Raw genomic sequence first — 20,436 nt, forward strand, 5'->3', positions numbered from 1 at the left:
TCTAGGAACTTATCCATTTCTTCCAGATTGTCCAATTTGTTGGCAAAGTTTTTCATAATATTCTGTTATAATTGTTTATATTTCTGTGGTGTTGGTTGTTATTTCTCCTCTGTCATTTGTGATTTTTTTTTTTTTACTTGGGTCCTTTCTCTTCTCTTTTAGATAAGTCTGGCTAGAGGTTTATCAATTTTATTAATTTTTCAAGGAAGCAGCTCCTGGTTTCATTGATCTGTTCTACTGTGTTGTTGTTGTTGTTGTTTTAGTTTCTGTAGCATTTATTTCACAGCAGTGAGCAAATTTTACTAATTTTTAAAAATGAAACAGCCCTTTACTAATAAATAACTCCTATAAAAGTTTAATCTATTCATATTTATTTTCATAACTGAAGCTTTTTAAAAACCACTTTTAATGAGTCATAATCTTAGTTTGAAAATATGAGGTAGTATTACTCAAGTTTTCTCAGTAATCTTAAAGAGTTTAATTTGTTTACTGTGATACTTTATCATCTTGACTGTTCAACCTGGCAGACAGGTATAATTGCCTCTGATTTCTTACTAGAAAATAAAATGCCTGGTACCTTCTAAAATGGACAAATAAGGAAGTAGAAATGAAGGTATCAAATTAGCAGTCATCACAATTCTTTGGTCTTTAGTAAGGCAAGAAAAAGGTGCGTGGTTCTTAAAAGTAGTTCCCTTAGATCAAATTGCCTTTCATTATGTTGCTTATTTCATACATCACAAACTTCTTGAAGTCATGACCATGTCATCTATTTTAAAATTTTTCTTTCCTACAGTAGTATGTATGATAGTGTGATTTACTAAATGAATGAAAATGAGGAAAAGTTAACTAAGAGTATAATTTATAGAGAAAAGTATATCTTTATAAAATTAGAGGAAATGCATGGGCATATATGTGTGCTAATGTGTATAGCAAGAATGTCTTGAAATATGAATTTCACTTAAAAAAAAATCCTCTGTTAGGTTTTTCTTGTTCGAAAGAAGACTGGTCCTGATGCCGGGCAGCTCTATGCAATGAAGGTGTTAAAAAAGGCTTCTTTAAAAGGTAGAAAATTACAAAGCTTATTAAGATAGAATTTGATAAAGCTTGTTTTAAGAAATATGCTGTGTATTGCTTGTATAAGTTGAGTAGACTCAGTTTCCTTTAAACATTAGTAAGTTTTCTAGCCTGTAAGTGATATTTCTAGGTTTGATATTGGCATATGCTCTAATTTAGTTAGACTGTACCCTGGTAAAAATTTAATTGTATAAAAAGTGACACATTTTATTTAATATAAAGTGAACTTATTTTAGTAAGCTATATTCTTTTAAGATTCTTATTTTTTTTTCTGTTTCATCTTTGTTGATTTTGCATATTGAAAAAGCACAACCACCTGGATATACTTACACCATCTTCTAGGCTTTGATAGCAGTAACACTGTGCTCAGTTTTAATCATTGAACTCATTTGAAAATTGGAGACCAATACATAATAAATACATATTATCCAAATACCTACTTAATGTCACTTTAATCCATCTAGATCTAAACTGAATTTGTTGGCTTTCTGAGAATATGGTAATTACTGTCTAGAAATATATAGATTGCAAATTTAAGCACTTATACACTTATATTTTCATATTTTTGTTTGGTGAATTATTGATGGATCTCTACTGAAATTTTATATGGAAGAGTAATATATTCTACCTTTCTATAATTTTTAGTTCGAGACAGAGTTCGGACAAAGATGGAAAGGGATATATTGGTGGAAGTAAATCATCCATTTATTGTCAAATTACACTATGGTATGTCATGTTTGTTTGTTTTAATTTATGGAATTAGAGAATTAAGATTTCCCTTCAAACAATAACATAACGGGAAATAAATACTTCAAAATTATTTAATACATTCAACTATGTAAAATATATTTATCCGAAATAAGAATAAGAATCAATATCCAATTTTGAATTGTATTTTCTTTATCTGTTGGTTAATTTGTCTAAGGTAATAAGATAGTGTCTTCTGATTACTTGTCTGGTAGTATTTCTTTACTCCGCTAGGCTGTACCTTTAATGATCTGAGGCTATAAACTGTGATAATTTATTCAAAACATCTGATGTTTGGATGTGTTCCTCTTACATGTTCATAATGAGCTTATTAATTTATTTCCTAGCTCTATTGAAGAGGACCATGTAGTTATATTAGTCCATTTGAGTTATTCTTTCTTTTATTTGGGGGAAGAGGAATACCAGTAAGAAGCAGTAAATATAATGGAAAGAACATGAGTTTGGAGTCACACAGTGCTGAGTTTGAATCATGGCTCCGTTGATAATTTATGGATACATGAGATTGTGCAGTTTGGCTTTCCTGGAGAATTCAAAGATATATACATCATTAAATCACTGATATATTCTATGATATCACTAAGTTTTCAAGATTTAAAAAAGTAGCAGATATTGATTTTATTCTTAGGAAATTTTGAAAAATAATGCATTAAAGTATATACTAAATTATTTTAAAAAATCCTCAAAAAATTCACACCCATTATTCTTTCACTCCTTGTTATCCTAAATGGAAAATAGTAATATCTAAAGTCCCACTTCCTTGAATCACCAGGAGTACATTACATTAATCAGTAAATACCAATTGTGTGCAAAACGCTCTATTGAATGAAGTAGGCTTTAGAGGTGAAACAATCTCTGACTCAAAAAGCTTCTAATCTATTGGAACGCAGACATGTAAACAAATTAATTGTACAAATAAAAATGGAGTAAGTGCCATAAGAGAGACATAAATAAGGAACAATGAGATCTCAAAAGTAGTAGCAAGTAATTCTTTTGGAGAAGAGGGTAAGGATGCTATGAAATGTGAAAAGAGAGAAATCCTTAATAGAGGAAAGCTTGATGGAGGAGGTGGCATTTTTGTTGAGCTTGAAAGAATTAGTAGATTTTCAGTAGGTAGGGAGGTGGAGTTCAAGCAGTTTGGAGTAGAGCATGATGCACCATAAATCAGGACAACGATGGCAGTAGAAGTTTCTGTGTAAAACCACATGTAAAGTTGATTATGTTCTAGGAAGGGATTTATAGCTATTTCAGCACTAAGTTCAATTTTGAGATAATGTTATCCATTGGACCATGTGAATAAATGCTTAATTCCTTTATAGTGTTTAATGATAAAACTAAACATATATATTAATTAAAAATTATACTAAGGTCGTTAAGCCTTTAAGATTCTGTTAATGTTCTGTTACAACATTTTAATTTATAATTAGCCTTTCAGACTGAAGGGAAGCTCTATTTAATACTGGATTTTCTCAGGGGAGGAGATGTCTTCACAAGATTATCCAAAGAGGTAGGTATCTGTAAATTTTTACTATATTTTATTGAAACAAAACTAAGAAAAATCATTTGTGTTCTGCTGATTAATTTTTTTCTATAGAAATTTTAAATAATTCTTCTGTTTATTTCATTGCATAGTATTTAGTTGATGTGCCAGTTAATGGCATTTTCTGTCTGCCTGTCATTTAGATCTCCTCAGTGTGCTACTCATTATTCCTTTAGGCACAAGATCAATATAAATAACTGGATGAAGTAGATAGGGGCAAGCCTAGGATTTTGGCTACTCAAGCTACCAAAATGCCTCTGGGAGTAGGGTTTAATTTATTCTACAACAACTTTATGAAGGTATAACTGACATACAACGGATTACACATATTAGAGTACATACTTTGATAAAATTTGACATTTGTATATACCTGTGAAACCATCATCACAATCAAGATAATAAGCTTATGTGTCATCCCCAACCATTTTCTTGTGCCCCTTGTGCCTCCCCTCCACCCTGCCCCTACTGAATCTGCTTTCTGTCATTGTTTGGTTTACATTTTCTAGGACTTTATATAAATGGAATCTTATAGTATCTATTCTTTTTTGTCTGGCTTATTTAACTCAGAATAATTATTTTGAGACTTAGCCATGGTGTTGTTTGTATCAGTGGTTCATTCACTTTTATTGCTGAATAGTATTCCACTGTATGGATACACCACCATTTGTTTATGCATTAACTTACTGATGGATATTTGGGTTATTTGCAGTTTTTGGATATTACTAATAAAGTTGCTACAAACATTCATGCACAAATAACTGTATGGACATATGTTTTCATTTTCATGGTTATGTTTTCATTTTTCATCATTAAATACTTAGGAGTATAATGACTGGACTATTTGATAGGTATATGTTTTAACTTATTTTAAAGACCCTATCAAATTGTTTTCTAAGGTAGGATTATAATTTTTATATTCCCACCAGCAGTGTATGAGAGTTTCAGTTGCTCCACATCCTTTCCAGCCCTTAATATGGTCAGTAGTCTTGTTTTGATTTTGGACCTAAGTGTGTAGTAGCACCTTATTGTGGTTTTGAATTGCATAATCCTAATGACTAATGATGTTGAGCATCTCCTCATGTACTTATTTGGCATCTATTTATCTTCTTTGATAAAATGTCTGTTTAAATTTTTGGCTCATTTTTTATTAAATTGTATGTTTTCTGAGTTTTGAGAGTATATATTTTGGATGGTAAGTCCTTTATCATATATGTTGTTTGCAGATACTTTCTCCTGGTCTGTGGTTTGCCTTTTCATTCTCTTTAATAGTGTCTTTCAAAAGCAGAAGTTCTTAATTTTGATGAATTCCAACTTATAATTTTTTCTTTTATGAATTTGGTGTCCTATTTAAAGAATATTTGCCTAATCTCAGGTCACATAGATATTCTATATTTTCTAGACATTTTGTAATTTTAGGTTTTACATTTAAGTATATAATCCATTTTGAGTTTATTTTAGTGTATGGTGAGAGGTATGTGTTAAAGTCCTTTTCTTTTCTTTTTTCCTTTTTTTTTTGCATATACATATCCCAGTGTTCTAGCATTGTGATTAAAAAAGTCTATGCTTTCTTCACTGAATCACCTTGCATTTTTGTTGGAAATCTATTGACCATATATGTGAAGGTCTATTTTTGGACATTTTATTTTGTTCAATGATCTGTTTATCTTTATTTCACTACTTGATTTCTTAATTACTATACCCTTAATTACTATACTATATGTCTTAAAGTAAGGTAGTACAAATCCTTGAGCTTTGCTCTTCTTTTTCTTTTTTTTTTTAAATATTTTATTTATTTATTTATTTGACAGAGAGAGGGAACACAAGCAGGGGGAGTGGGAGAGCGAGAAGGCTGCTTCCCGCTGAGCAGGGAGCCCAATGCGGGGCTCCATCCCAGGACCCTGGTATCATGACCTGAGCTGAAGGCAGAGACTTAACGACTGAACCACCCAGGCGCCCCTTTGCTCTTCTTTTTCAAAGTTCTTTTGCCTCTTCTGGGTCCTTTGTATTTCCATATCAATTTTTAAAGCAGCCTTTCACTTTCTACAAAAAAGCTTGCTGGGATTTTGATTGGGATTTCATTGAATCTATAGGTCAATTTGCAGATAATCGACATTTTCACAATATTGAATCTTCATTTCATGAATATGATTTTTTCTCCAGTTTTTGAGTCTCCTTTAATTTCTCTCAGCAATGTCTTGTCATTTTCAGTGTATCAGTCTTCCACATTTTTTATCGGATTTATCTCTGAGTATTTCCTTTTTTAAAATGATGTAAATGGAATTGCTTTCTTATTAATTTCATTTTCAGGTTGGATGGAAATACAGTTTTTTTTTTTTTGCGTATTGAACTTGTATCCCAGAATTTAACTGAACTTACTTATTACACCTAATGGCTTTTTTATTTTTTTTGGTAGATTCCATAGAATTTTCTATTTATAACCTACAAACAAGGAGTTTTTACTTTTTTTTCCTTTATAGACATCACTTATTTCTTTTATTTGTCTTTGTTGCACTGGCTTGACCCTCCATTTCAGTGTTCTATAGAATTGGTAAGAGCAGACATTCTTGCCTTATCACAGGGGAAAAACATCATTTTAGCATGAATTACAAAGTTCAGTATAGGTCTTTTTACATGTTCTTTATCTGGTTGTGAAAGTTCTCTTCTGTTACTAGTTTGTTGAATTTTTATCAGGTCTGTACATTAGATTTTGTAATATTCTTTCAGTGCAATTATTGAGATACTATGTTTTTTCTTCTTTAATCTTTTAATAGGTAAATTAAATTGATTGATTGTCAAATGTTGAAGCAGTCTTGCCTATGGATGAATCCCCCATGTAGACATGGTGTATTATGTTTTTTGCATATTGGTGGATGATATTTCCTAAATGTTTTTTCAGAATTTTTACATTTATTTTTATGAGAGATATTTGATTATAGATTTCTTGTATTTTTTATGTCTAGTTTTAATGCCATAGCAATTCTGGTTTTATAGAATGAGTTGGGTAGTGTTTTCTCCTGTTCAATTTTCTAAAAGAATTCATTGTAAAATTGTCATTAAATGGTTGGTAGAATTCACCAGTGAAGCTATCTGGGCCTGAAGTTTTTTTTAATAGAAAGGCATTTTAACTACAAATTCAATTTATTTAAGAGACTTAGAGGTATTCAGTTTATCTTTTTTATTTTTTGAGTGAGCTTTGGTATTTTGTGTCTTTTAAGGAATTTAGCCATTTTAGTAAATTTATCAAATTCATTGACATGAAATTGTTCATAATAGTCCTTTACTATCTTTTTATAGCAGTAGAATCATTAGTGATATTTGTATCATTCCTGATGTTGGTATTTTGTATCTTCTCTTTTTTTATTTTTTATTTCCCCCACCTATCAACCATCCTCCCACAGGCAGCCACCACTCTGTTCTCTATATCCATGACTTTTATTTTATTTATTTGTTTTATTTTTTAGATTACACATATAAGTGAGATAATATGGTGTTTGTCATTCTCTGACTTATTTCACTTGGCATAACACATTCAGGGGCCACTCATTTTGTTACAAATGGCAAGATTTCCTTCTTTTATATGGCTAAATAATATTCCATTGTATATATATGCTATATTTTCTTTATCCATTCATACATCAGTGGACACTTACATTATTTCCATATATGGCTATTGTAAATAATGCTGCAGTGAACATAGGGGTAGACATATCTTTTCAAATTAGTGTTTTTGTTTCCCTTGGATAAATATTTAGTCCTGGAATTGCTAAATCATATGGTAGTTCTATTTTTAATTTTTTGAGGAAACTTCATATACTGTTTTGCATACTAGCTGTACCAATTTACATCGCTAACAACAGTGCACAGGTGTTCCATTTTCTCCACATCCTCCTCAACACTTATTGTTTCTTGTCTTTTTGATGATAGCCTTTCTAACAGGTATGAGGTGATAACTCTTCATGGGTTTGATTTGTATTTCCCTGATGATTAGTGATATCTCCTTTGAAAATATGTCTATTCAGATCCTCTGCTCTTTTTTTTTTATTTGTTTTTTAAATTGAATTGTTTGGTTGTTTTTGGTGATGAGTTGCAGGAGTTCTTTATATATTTTGGATAGTAACACCTTATCACATCTGTGACTTGCAAATGTTTCCTTCCATTTCATACATTGCCTTTTCATTGCATTGATGTTTTTCTTTGCTGTGCAGAGACTTTTTTTTTTAAGATTTTATGTATTTATTTGACAGAGAGAGACACACAGTGAGAGAGGGAACATAAGCGGGGGGAGTGGGAGAGGGAGAAGCAGGCTTCCAGCTGAGCAGGAGTCCGATGCAGGGCTCGGTCCAAGGACCCTGGGACCATGACCTGAGCTGAAGGCAGACACTTAATGACTGAGCCACCCAGGTGCCCCGAGACTTTTTAGTTTGATGTAGTCCCACTTGTTTATTTTTGTTATTGTTACCTTTGCTTTTGGAGTCAGTTAAGAAAAAAAAAAATCAAGATTGATGTCAAGGAGTTTACTTCCTAAGTTTTCTTCCAGGAGTTTTATGGTCTCAGGTCCTATATTTAACTCTTTAATCCATTTTGAGTTAATTTTTGTGTATGGTATAGGATAATAGTCTAGTGTGATTCTTTTCATGTGGCTGTCCAGTTTTCCCAACTTCATTTATTAAAGAGACTATCTTTCCCCCCTTGTATTTACTTATCTGCTTTGTCATAAAATAATTGACCATATATGCGTGGGTTAATTTCTGGGCTCTTTATTCTGTTCTCTGGAGGTGTATGTCTGTTTTTATGCCAATACTGTACTGTTTTGATTACTATAGCTTTGAAATATAGTTTCAAATCAGGGAGCTTGATAACTACAACTTTTATTTTTTCCTTTTCAAGACTGCTTTGGCTATTTGCAGTCTTTTATGATTCCAAACAGATTTTTGAATTGTTCATTCTATTTTTTTTAATAATGCCATTGGAATTTTGGTAGGGATTACATTGAATTTGTACATTTTTTGGTAATATGGACATTTTAACAATATTAATTCTTCCAATCCATAAGTTTGGAATATCTTTCCATTTATTTATGTCTTCTTCAGTTTTTTTCATCAGTGTTTTATAGTTTTGAATGTACAGATTTTTCACTTCTTTGGTTAAGTTTATATCTAGATATTTTATTCTTTTTTTATTCTAAAGTTTTTATTATGTTCAGTTAGCCAACATATAATACATCATTAGTTTTTGATGTAGTGTTCAACGATTCATTAGTTGTGTATATAATGTAAATGGATAGTTTTCTTAATTTATTTTTCTGATAGTTCATTATTAGTTTATAAAAATGCAGCAGATTTTTCCATTTTGATTTTATACCTTGCAAGGTTACTGACTTTGTTGATTAGTTCTAACACTTTTTTTTAATGGAGTCTTCTGTGTTTTCTATATACAAAATGATAGTGTATGCAAGTAATGACAGTTTTACTTCTTTCCAATTTGGATGCTGTTTTATTTCCTTTTCAAGCCTAATTGCTCTGGCTAGGATTTCTAATACATACGTGGAATAAAAGTGGAGATAGTGGACATCCTTATCTTGTTCCTGATCTTAGAAAGCTTTTCACTGTTGAGTATGATGTTAGCTGTGGACTTATTATGTTGAGGTATGTTCCCTATACACCAACTTTTTTTATTAAGATTTTATTTATTTATTTGACAGAGAGAGACACAGCGAGAGAGGGAACACAAGCAGGGGGAGTAGGAGAGGGAGAAGCAGGCTTCCTGCCAAGCAGGGAGCCCGATGCGGGGCTGGATCCCAGGACCCTGGGATCATGACCTGAGCTGAAGGCAGACGCTTAATGACTGAGCCACCAAGGCGCCCCTACACCAGTGTTTTTGAGAGGTTTTACCTAAATGGATGTTGAATTTTGTCAGATGCATTTTGTGCATCTAGTGACATGACCATATAATTTTTATCTTTTATGCTGTTAATGTGGTGTATCATGTTGTTTGATTTGTGGAAGTGGAATCATTGTTATATTCCTGTAATAAATCCCACTTGATCATGATACACAATAATTTTAATGTATTTTTGAATTTGTTTGCTAATATTTTGTTGAGAATTTTTGTATCTGTGTTTATCAGGAATATCTATGTTTTTATTTTTCTTCCTTTGATTTTTTTTAGTGTCCTTGTATGGTTTTGTTACCAGGATAATGCTGACATCATGAAATGATTTTGGAAACTTTGCCTCCACTTTAATTTTTTGAAATAGTTCTAGGATACATATTATCTCTTCTTTAAAAGGTTGGTAGAGGGCGCCTGGGTGGCTCAGTTGGTTAAGCGACTGCCTTCGGCTCAGGTCATGATCCTGGAGTCCCGGGATTGAGTCCCACATCAGGCTCCCTGCTCAGCAGGGAGTCTGCTTCTCCCGCTGACCCTCCTCCCTCTCATGCTCTCTGTCTCTCATTCTCTCTCTCGCAAATAAATAAAAATCTTAAAAAATAAATAAATAAAATAAAAAAATAAAAAAATAAAAGGTTGGTAGAATTCACCTGTGAAGGTGTCTGGCTTTTGTTTGTCGAAATTTTTTTTTTTTTTTATAAAAGATACAATTTTATTTCTACCAATTGGTTAGTTCAGATTTTCTCTTTCTTCTTGATCCAGGCTTGGATTATGATAGGATTCCAGGAATTTACAATTCCTTCTAGGTAGTCCAATCTTCTGGCTTATAATTATTCATAGCAGCCTCTTATAATGTTCCATATTTCTTTGTTAACAGTTGTAATACCTCCTTCATTTCCTTTTTTTGTTTTTGTTTTGTTTTGTTTCTGTTCTTGCATTTTTAAAATTTTATTATATTTAAATTCAATTAATTAACATGTAGTGTATCATTAGTTTCAGAGGTAGAGTTCAGTAATTCATCAGTTGCCTGTAACACCCAGTGCTCATTATATCACATGCCCTCCTTAATGCCCATCACTCAGTTACCCTGTCCCCCCACCCACATGCCCTCTAGCAACCCTCAGTTTGTTTCCTAGAGTTGAGTCTCTTAATGCTTTATCTCCCTCTCTGATTTCATCTTATTTTACTTTTCCCTCCCTTCCAGTATGATCCTCTGTTTTATTTCATAAATTCCACATATGAGTGAAATCATATGAAAATTGTGTTTCTCTGATTGATTTATTTTGCTTAGCATGATACCCTCTACTTCCATCCATGTTGCAAATGGCGAGAATTCATTTTTTGATGGCTTGAATTCATTTTTAATGATATATATATATAATGGAATATATATAGGTGTGTGTGTGTGTGTGTGTGTGTGTGTGTATATATATACATCTTCTTTATCCATTCATCTGTTGAGAGACATCTGGGCTCTTTCCATAGTTGGCTATTGTGGACATTGCTGCTGTAAACATTGGGGTGCATGTGCCCCTTCGGATCACTACATTTGTATCCTTTGGGTAAGTACCTAGTAGTGCATTTGCTGGGTTATATGCTAGCTCTATTTTTAACTATTTGAGGAGCCTCCATACTGTTTACCAGAGTGGCGGTACTAGCTGCATTCCCACCAACAGTGTAAGGGGTTTCCCCTTTCTCCACATCCTCGCCAACATCTGTCATTTCCTGACTTGTTAATTTTAGACATTCTGACCAGTGTGAGGTGGTGTCTCATTGTGGTTTTGATTTGTATTCCCCTGAAGCCAATTGATGTGGAGCTTTTTTTCATGTGTCTGTTGGCCATTTGTATGTCTTCTTTGGAGAAATGTCCAAGTCTTCTGCCCGTTTCTTGACAGGATTCTTTTTTTTGGGGGTGTTGAGTTTGATAAGCTCTTTTACATGTCAGATACTAGCCCATTACCTGGTGAGATATTTCAAATATCTTCTTCCATTCCGTGGATTACCTTTTAGTTTTGTTGGCTGTTTCCTTTGCTGCGCAGAAGCTTTTTATCTTGATGAAGTCCCAATATTTCATTTTTGCTTTTTGTTTCCCTTGCCTTTGGAGATGTGTCTAGCAAGAAGTTGCTGTGGCCGAGGTCGAAGAGGTTGCTGCCTATGTTCTCCTCTAGAATCTTGATGGATTCCTGTCTCAAATTTAGGTCTTTCATCCATTTTGAGTTTATTTTTGTGTATGGTGTAAGATAATGGTCCAGTTTCATTCTTCTGCATGTGGCTGTCCAATTTTCCCAACACCATTTGTTGAAGAGACTGTTTTTTTTCCATTGCATATTCTTTCCTGCTTTTTCAAAGTTTAGTTATCCATAGAGTTGAGGGTCCATTTCTGGGCTCTCTATTCTGTTCCATTGATCTATGTGTCTGTTTTTGTGCCAGTGCCATACTGTCTTGATGATTACAGCTTTGTAATATATAGCTTGATGTCTGGCACTGTGATGCCACCAGCTTTGGTTTTCTTTTTCAACATTCCTTTGGCTATTTGGGGTGTTTTGTGGTTCCATACAGATTTTAGCATTGTTTTTCCAGCTCTGTGAAAAATGTAGTTGGTATATTTTTATTTAAATTCAATTAGCCAACATACAGTACATCATTATTTTCAGATGTAATGTTGAATAATTCATCAGTTGCATTTAACACCCAGTGCTTATCACATCACATGCCCTCTTTAATGCCTATCACCCAGTTTGTCAATGGTATTTTGATACGGATTGCATTGAATGTGTAGATTGCTCTGGGTAGCATAGACATTTTAAAAATATTTATTCTTCCAACCCATGAGCATGGAATATTTTTCCATTTCTTTGTGTTTTCCTAAATTTCTTTCACAAGTGTTCTATAATTTCAGAGTATGGATTCTTTACTTCTTTGGTTAGCTTTATTCCTAGGTATCTTATGGTGTTTGGTGCGATTGTAAATAGGATCGATTCCTTAATTTCTATTTATTGTTAGTGTATAGAAATGCAACTAATTTCTGTGCATTGATTTTATGTCCTACCACTTTTCTGAATTCGTGTATGAGATCTAGCAATTTTTATGTTGACTCTTGAGTGTTCCACATAGAGTATCATGTCATCTGCGAAGAGTGACGTTTTGACTTCCTCTTTGCCACTGTGGATGATTTTATTTCTTTTTTTTGTCTGATTGCTGAGGATAGGACTTCTAGTACTACACTGAACAACAGTGGTGAGAGTGGACATCATTGTCATGTTCCTGCCCTTAGGGGAAAGGTATCAGTTTTTCCCTGTTGAGAATGATATTTATTGTGGGCTTTTTGTAGATGGCTTTTATGATATTGAGGTATGTTCCCTCTATTCCTACATTGTGGAGAGTTTTAATCAAAAAAGGATGCTGTATTTCATCAAATGCTATTTCTGCATCAATTGAGAGGATTATATAGCTCCTGTCCTTTCTTTTATTAATGTGATGTATCACATTGATTGACTTGTGAATGTTGAATGTGAATGTGAATAAATAAACCCAAACTTTATTTTTGATAAATCTGGCTAGGAGTTTATCAATCTTATTAATTATTTCAAATAACTAGCTCCTAGTTTCATTGATCTGTTCTACTTTTCTCGTTGATGAATCAAATGATCAACCAAATCTCATTGATTTCTGCCCTAATCTTTCTTATTTATCTTCTCTGGCTTGGTTTAGGCTTTGTTTGCTGTGCTTTTTCCATTTCCTTTATATATGACAGTAGCTTGTGTATTTGAGATCTTTCTCGTTTCTTGAGAAAGGCCTGTATTGCTCTATACTTCCCTCTTAGGACCACCTTCTCTGCATCCCAAAGGTCCTGAACTCTTGTGTTTTCATTTTCATTTACTCCCATGAATTTTTAAAATTCTTCTTTAATTTCCTGTTGACTCATTCATTGTTAAGTTGATGCTTTTAACCTCCATGTATTTGTGTTCCTTCCAAATTTTCTCTTGTGATTGAGTTCAAGTTTTAAAGCATTGTGGTCTGAAAATATGCAGGGAATAATCCCAAACTTTTGGTACTGGTTGAGTACTGATTTGTGACCAAGTATGTGATCTATTCTGGAGAATGTTCCATGTGCACTTGAGAAGAATATGTATTCTGTTTCTTTAGGACAAAATGCTCTGAATATATTTGTGACGTCCATCTGGTCCAGTGTGTTATTTAAAGCCCTTGTTTCCTTATTGGTCTTCTGCTTAGATGATCTGTGTTGTTGTGAGTGGGGTGTTAAAGTCCCCTACTATTATTGTACTATTATCAATGTGTTTCTTCAATTTTGTTATTAATTGGTTTATTTAATTGGCTGTTCATAAGTTAGGGGCATAAATATTTAGAATTGTTAGAGCTTCTTGTTGGATTAAACCTTTAATTATTATATAGTATCCCTCTTCATCTCTCATTACAGTCTTTGGTTTAAAATCTAATTTGTCTGATAGAAGGATTGCTACCCCAGCTTTCTTTTGATGTCCATCAGTATGAGAAATGGTTGTCCACCCCCTCACTTTCGATCTGGAGGTGTTTTTCGGTCTAAAATGAGTCTCTTGTAGACAGCATATCAATGGGTCTTCCTTTTTTATCCAATCTAATACCTTGTGTCTTTTGATTGGAGCATTTATCCCATTTATATTCAGAGTAATTATTGAAAGATGTGAATTTAGTGCCATTGTATTACCTGTAAAGTCACTGTTTCTGTAGATTGTCTCTGTTCCTTTCTAGTCTTTGTTACTTTTGGGTTCTCTCTTCACTTACAGGATCCCCTTTAATATTTTTTGAAGTGCTTGTTTAGTGATCACAAATTCTTTTAGTTTTTGTTTGTCCTGGAAACTCCTTATCTCTCCATCCATTCTGAATGACAGCCTTCCTGGATAAAGTATCTTGCCTGCATATTTTTCTCACTTAGCACCTTGAATATATCATGCCAGTCTTTCTGGCCTGCCAGGTCTCTGTGGACAGGTCTGCTTCCAGCCTTATGTGTCTACGCTTTTAGGTTAAGGACCTCCTGTCTCTGGCTTCATTCAGGATTTTCTCTTTATCTCTGAATTTGAAAGCTTCACTATTATATGTCAGGGATTATATGTTTCCCTATTTTTATTGATTTTGATGGGGGTTTTCTGTGCCCCCTGATCTTGAATGCTTGTTTCCTTCCCCAGATTAGGGAAGTTCTCAGCTGTAATTTGTTCAAGTAAACCTTCTGTGCTTTTCTGTCTTTCCTCATTTTCTGGGACCCCTATTTTTCAGATATTATTGTGCTTTATGGTATCACTGATTTCTCAAAGTTGCCTCTCATAATTAAGTCATTGTTTTTCTCTTTTTACTTACTTTCTTCATTTTGTCTTCTATATCACTGACTCTCTCTTTTGCTTCATTTACCCTATCAGTTAGAACCTCCATTTTTGACTGCATCTCAGAATAGCATTTTTAATTTCAGCCTGATTAGATTTTAGTTCTTTTATTTCTACAATAAGGGATTCTCTAGTGTCTTTTATGCTTTTTCCAAGCCCAGCTAGTATCTTTATAATAATTGTTTTGATTTCTATTTCTGACATCTTACTTACATCCATATTGATTAAATCTTTGGCAGAGAGTATTACCTCTGGTTCTTTCTTTCGCTTTGCACTTCTCCTCCTAGTCATTTTGTACACAAAAGATAGGAAAGAAAGAGAAGGGAAAAAAGGAAACAGAAAAGAAAAAGAAAAGCAGCAGTGACAGAAATAATAATATAAAGAACAATAAGAATATCTTCAGGAAGTGATTCTGGTGTATGCTGTGTACACTCTACTGTTGTGTTTTGGCTGCTCTTCCCCACTGGTCTTTCCTCTACAGAGTTCCTCCTTGCTTGTAGTAGGGAGTGTTTGGTCCTTTAAGTAGGTATGCTTTGAATTGTTTGTGAAATTATGCCAGAAGCTGATGTTTTGGAGCTTTCTTTAATCAGTAGACTTGGTAGATGTAGGGGTTTGTGTTGGTCTTCTGAGGGAGAGGCCTGCTATGCTGGCACACAAGCTGACTTGCCCTCCTAATGATGCTCCTGACAGGTCAGGGGGGTGGGGTTTATTGTAGGGGACTCCAGCCTCCACTAGAGTGTCTGTGTTTCTCTGAGGAGTCTGACTCTGCTGGTGGGTGAGAGGAGAAAAGGATGGTATAGGAGGTAGAATATGGCATCACCTCTCCCTCTTGTCCCTGGGGAGTGGAACTCCTGGCAGCTGCTGCTCAGGAGGCCCTCTTAGAAAAGCCAACAATCTCCTGTGAGCTGGTACCTCCTCAGTTCCCTGCCCTAACCTGTGTGTGTTGGCACACCCAGAGCCATAGAGCTCCTATATTTTATCTCTGGCCGGTGGCTGGGATTCAAAACTCCGTTTTTAATGGCCTGGTGATATGAGTGCCCAATCCCGTCCCCTGGCTGGGAGGCTCAGGGCGTGCCCAGCACTATCCTGTCCCTGAAAAGCCTTTGCACTGGCTGTCTCTGCATGCGCAGAGGCTTGAGTTTATTGTAATGCTCAGTGATAAACTTGAGCCAGGTTATCAGCCGTCTGCACTTGACTCAGTCCCCTACTCCTCTTTGTCACATAGAAGCCATTGCAGAGGCTTGAATCTATTGTGGCAAACAGCAAAAAGCTGCAAGGTTATCTACATTCTGCTCAAGTCTCTGTGCTCTCATCAGTTAGTCCCAGAAAAGCAGCTGTTTGGCGTGCACACAGAGTTTTGAGTCTGTGTGCTCACAACGTAAAATTAAGAGGCTTTCTGCCCTCTGCACACCCTTCTAAACCCGCTACTGATCTCCACTCAAGAGCTCCACAGCTGTCCCTTTTTCTCTGGAGTGGACAAATATGCTCCTCCAAATGCCCTTCTGGAAGGGGAGCAATCTCTCCCTGAGCAACCCAGGGATCCACTCACCACAGCTTTTTGTGTGGTTACAAACCACTGCAATCTTTGCAACTTTCTCCCTGCTCCTGACTTTGCTCCAGGAACTGCACTTCCTCCCCTTCCCAGCCACACAGCTTCCCAATCCCCCAATTCAGGTCTCCGAACCTCATCTCTGCCAAATTTTCTCACTCTAGCTGTGCAGATTGTTTCTGTACTCCTCAGATCCTCTTCTTAATTGTTCAAAATAGTTGAAGGTTGATCTAGTTGTATTCAAAGGATGAGGCAAGTTCAGCATTCCCCTACTAATACTACTCCGCCATTTTGGAACTCCCCTCACTCCTTCATTTCTGATTTTACTTATTTGAGCCATTTTTCTTTATTTCCTGGTGAGTCAAGCTAAAGGGTGTCAATTTGGGGCACCTGGGTGGCTCAGTCATTGAAGCAACTGGCTTTGGCTCAGGTCATGATCCCAGGTCTCCTGGGATCGAGCTCTGCATCAGGCTCCCTCCTCAGTGGGGAGCCTGCTTCTCCCTCTCCTGCTCCCCCTGCTACTGTGCTCTCTCTCTCTCTCTTTCTCTCTTCCTCTCTCTGTCAAATAAATAAATAAAATCTTTAAAAAAAATAAAAGTGTGTCAATATGGTTTATCCTGTCATTGCAAATAGCAGGATTTCATTCTTTCTTATGACTGAATAATATTCCATTGTACAAATATATACCATATCTTCTTTATCCACTCATCTACTGATGGACACTAGGGCTGCTTCAATAATTTGACTATTGTAAATAATGCTACATAGGGGTGCAGTATCCCTATGAATTAGTGGTTTTTATTTTGTTTGTTTTTGTTTTTTGTGTAAATAACCAGTGTTGCGATTACTGGATCATAGGATATATCTATTTTTAACTTTTTGAGGAGCCTCCATACTGTTTTCAAAGTGGATCCACCAATTCACATTCCTACCAATAGTACATGAGGGTTCCTTTTAATCCACATCTTAAACAACACTTGTTTCTTGTTTTTGATTTTAGCCAATCTGACAGGAGTGATCTGATATCTCATTGTTTTGATTTGCATTTCCCTGATGAGTGATTTTGAACACATTTTCATGTGTCTATCTGTCTATTGGCCATCTGTATGTCTTTTCTGGAGAAATGTCTGTTCATGTATTCTGCCTATTTTTAATTGGATTATTTGTTGGGTTGAGTTGTATCAATTCTTTTTGATAAGCTGTTTTTGAAATTCCAGTTAGTTAATATACAATGTAATATTAGATTAAGGTGTACAATATAGTGATTCAAAATTTGCATATAACACCCCAAACTCCTCAAGCTAAGTGCCCTCCTTAATTCCCATCAACTATTTAACCCATCCCCCCCAGCTACCTCCTCTCTGGTAACCATCAGTTTGTTCTCTAGAGTTAAGAGTTTGTTTCTTGTGGGCACCTGGGTGGCTCAGTCATTAAGCATCTGCCTTCGGCTCAGGTCATGGTCCCAGGGTCCTGGGATCGAGCCCCCCATCAGGCTCCCTGCTCTGCAGGAAACCTGCTTCTCCCTCTCCCACACCCCCTGCTTGTGTTCCCTCTCTCACTATGTCTCTGTCAAATAAATAAAATCTTAAAAAAAAAAAAAAGAGTTTGTTTCTTGGATTGCCTCTCTCTTTTTTTTTCCCTTTGTTGGTTTTGTTTTTTATATCCATACATGTATGAAATCACATGGTATTTGCCTTTCTCTGACTTATTTTGCTTAGCATAATACTCTCTACCTCTATCCACCTCATTAGAAATAGCAAAATTTCATTTTGTTTTATGGCTGAGGTATTTCCTTCATATATATATATATATATATATACACATACCACATCGTCTTTATGTATTTATCAGTCAATGGACACTTGGACTATCTCCATGACTGGGTTATTGTAGATAATCCTTCTATAAACATCAGGATGTATGTATTCCTTTGAATGAGTATATTTCTAATTTAATTTAGTTTTATTATGTTATGTTAGTCACCATACAAAACATCATTAGTTTTTTGTTGTTGTTGTTATTTCTTTCTTTCTTTTTTTTTATTCTTATGTTAATCCCCATACATTACATCATTAGTTTTTGATGTAGTGATCCAGGATTCACTGTTTTCATATAACACTGTGCTCCATGCAGTACATGCCCTCCTTAATACCCATCACTGGGCTAACCCATCCACCCACCCCCCCTCCCCTCTAAAACCCTCAGTTTCTTTCTTGGAATCCATAGTCTCTCATGGTTCGTCTCCCCCTCCGATTTCCCCCCCTTCATTTTTCCCTTCCTTCTCCTAATGTCCTCCGTGCTATTCCCTATGTTCCACAAATAAGTGAAACCATATGATAATTGACTTTCTCTGCTTGACTTATTTCACTTAGCATAATCTCCTCCAGTCCCATCCATGTTGATGTAAAAAGTTGGGTATTCATCCTTTCTGATGGCTGAGTCATACTCCATTGTATATGTGGACCACATCTTTATCCATTCTTCTGTTGAAGGGCATCTCGGCTCATGCCACAGTTTGGCTATTTTGGACATTGCTGCTAGGAACATTGGGGTGTATATAGCCCTTCTTTTCACTACATCTGTGTCTTTGGGGTAAATACCCAGTAGTGCAATTGCTGGGTCATAGGGTAACTCTATTTTTAATTTTTTGAGGCACCTCCACACTGTTTTCCAAAGTGGCTGTACCAACTTGCATTCCCACCAACAGTGTAAGAGGGTTCCCCTTTTTCCACAACCTCTCCAATATTTGTTGTCTTTTGGCTTGTCAATTTTTGCCATTCTAACTGGTGTAAGGTGGTATCTCAATGTGGTTTTGATTTGAATTTCCCTGATGGCTAATGATGATGAACATTTTTTCATGTGTCTGGTAGCTATTTGTATGTCTTCTTTTGAGAAGTGTCTGTTCATGTCTTCTGCCCAGTTTTTTACTTGATTTTTTGTTTTTTGGGTGTTGAGTTTCAGAAGTTCTTTATAGATCTTGGAAATCAGTGCTTTGTCTGTAGTGTCACTTGCAAATATCTTCTCCCATTCTGTGGGTTGCCTCTTTGTTTTGTTGACTGTTTCCCTTGCTGTGCAGAAGCTTTTTATCTTGATGAAGTCCCAAAAGTTCATTTTTGTTTTTTTCACTAGCCCCTGGAAATGTATCTTGAAAGAAGTTGCTGTGGGCTATGTCAAAGAGGTTACTGCCTATATTCTCCTCTAGGATTTTGATGGATTCCTGTCTCACATTGAGGTCTTTCATCCATTTTGAGTTTATCTTTGTGTATGGTGTAAGAGAATCGTCAAGTTTCATTCTTCTGTATATAGCTATCCAGTTTTCCCAGCACCATTTATTGAAGAGATTGTCTTTTTTCCATTGCATATTTTTTCCTGTGTTGTCGAAAATTTGACCATAGAGTTGAGGGTCCATATCTGGGCTCTCTATTCTGTTCCATTGATGTATGTGTCTGCTCTTGTGCCAGTGCCTTGCTGTGTTGGTGGTCACGGCTTTGTAATATAGCTAAAATTCAGGCAACATGATGCCCCAGGTTTGTTTTTCTTTTTCAACATTTCCTTGGTGATTCAGGGTCTTTACTGATTCCATACAAATTTTAGGATTCTTTGTTCCAACACTTTGAAAAATGTCATTGGAATTTTGATTGGGATGTCATTGAAGGTATAGATTGCTTTGGGCAGCATAGACATTTTGACAATGTTTATTCTTCCAATCTATTAGCATGGAATGTTTTTCCATCTTTTTGTGTCTTCTTCAATTTCTTTCATGAGTGTTCTGTAGTTCCTAGAGTATACATCCTTTACGTCTTTGGTTAGGTTTATTCTGAGGTATCTTATAGTTTTGGTGGTATTGTAAATGGAATCATATCCCTAATTTCTCCTTCTACAGTTGCATTGTTAGTGTGTAAGAAAGCAACTGATATCTGTGCATTGATTTTTATCTTGCCACATTACTGAATTTCTGTATGAGTTCTAGTAATTTGGGGGTTGGAGTCTTTTGGGTTTTCCACATAAATTATCACATCATCTGCGAAGAGAGAGAGTTTAACTTCTTCTTTGCCATTTTGAATACATTTTATTTCTTTTTGTTGTCTGATTACTATTGCTAGGACTTCTAGTACGATGTTGAACAACAGTGGTGAGAGTGGGCATCTTGGACGTGATCTTAAGGGAAAGGCTCTCAGCTTTTCCCCATTGAGGATGATATTTGCTGTGGGTTTTTCATAGATGGATTTTATGAGCTGGAGGAATGT

The 20,436-nt window shown here is 35.2% G+C and overlaps 1 protein-coding gene across 1 annotated transcript in view; it reads left to right on the top strand.

Annotated features, from left to right (window-relative positions):
• Positions 1 to 20,436, top strand: part of RPS6KA6 (ribosomal protein S6 kinase A6) — a 196,819-nt gene that overhangs the window by 91,384 nt on the left and 84,999 nt on the right. The window contains exons 4-6 of the mRNA XM_021690974.1: positions 981 to 1,062; positions 1,720 to 1,800; positions 3,267 to 3,346. Of these exons, the coding sequence (XP_021546649.1) occupies positions 981 to 1,062; positions 1,720 to 1,800; positions 3,267 to 3,346 (243 nt within the window). The remainder of the gene's footprint in view (positions 1 to 980; positions 1,063 to 1,719; positions 1,801 to 3,266; positions 3,347 to 20,436) is intronic.

The sequence above is a fragment of the Neomonachus schauinslandi genome, chromosome X (genome assembly GCF_002201575.2).
Source record: "Neomonachus schauinslandi chromosome X, ASM220157v2, whole genome shotgun sequence".
Lineage (NCBI taxonomy): Eukaryota > Metazoa > Chordata > Mammalia > Carnivora > Phocidae > Neomonachus > Neomonachus schauinslandi.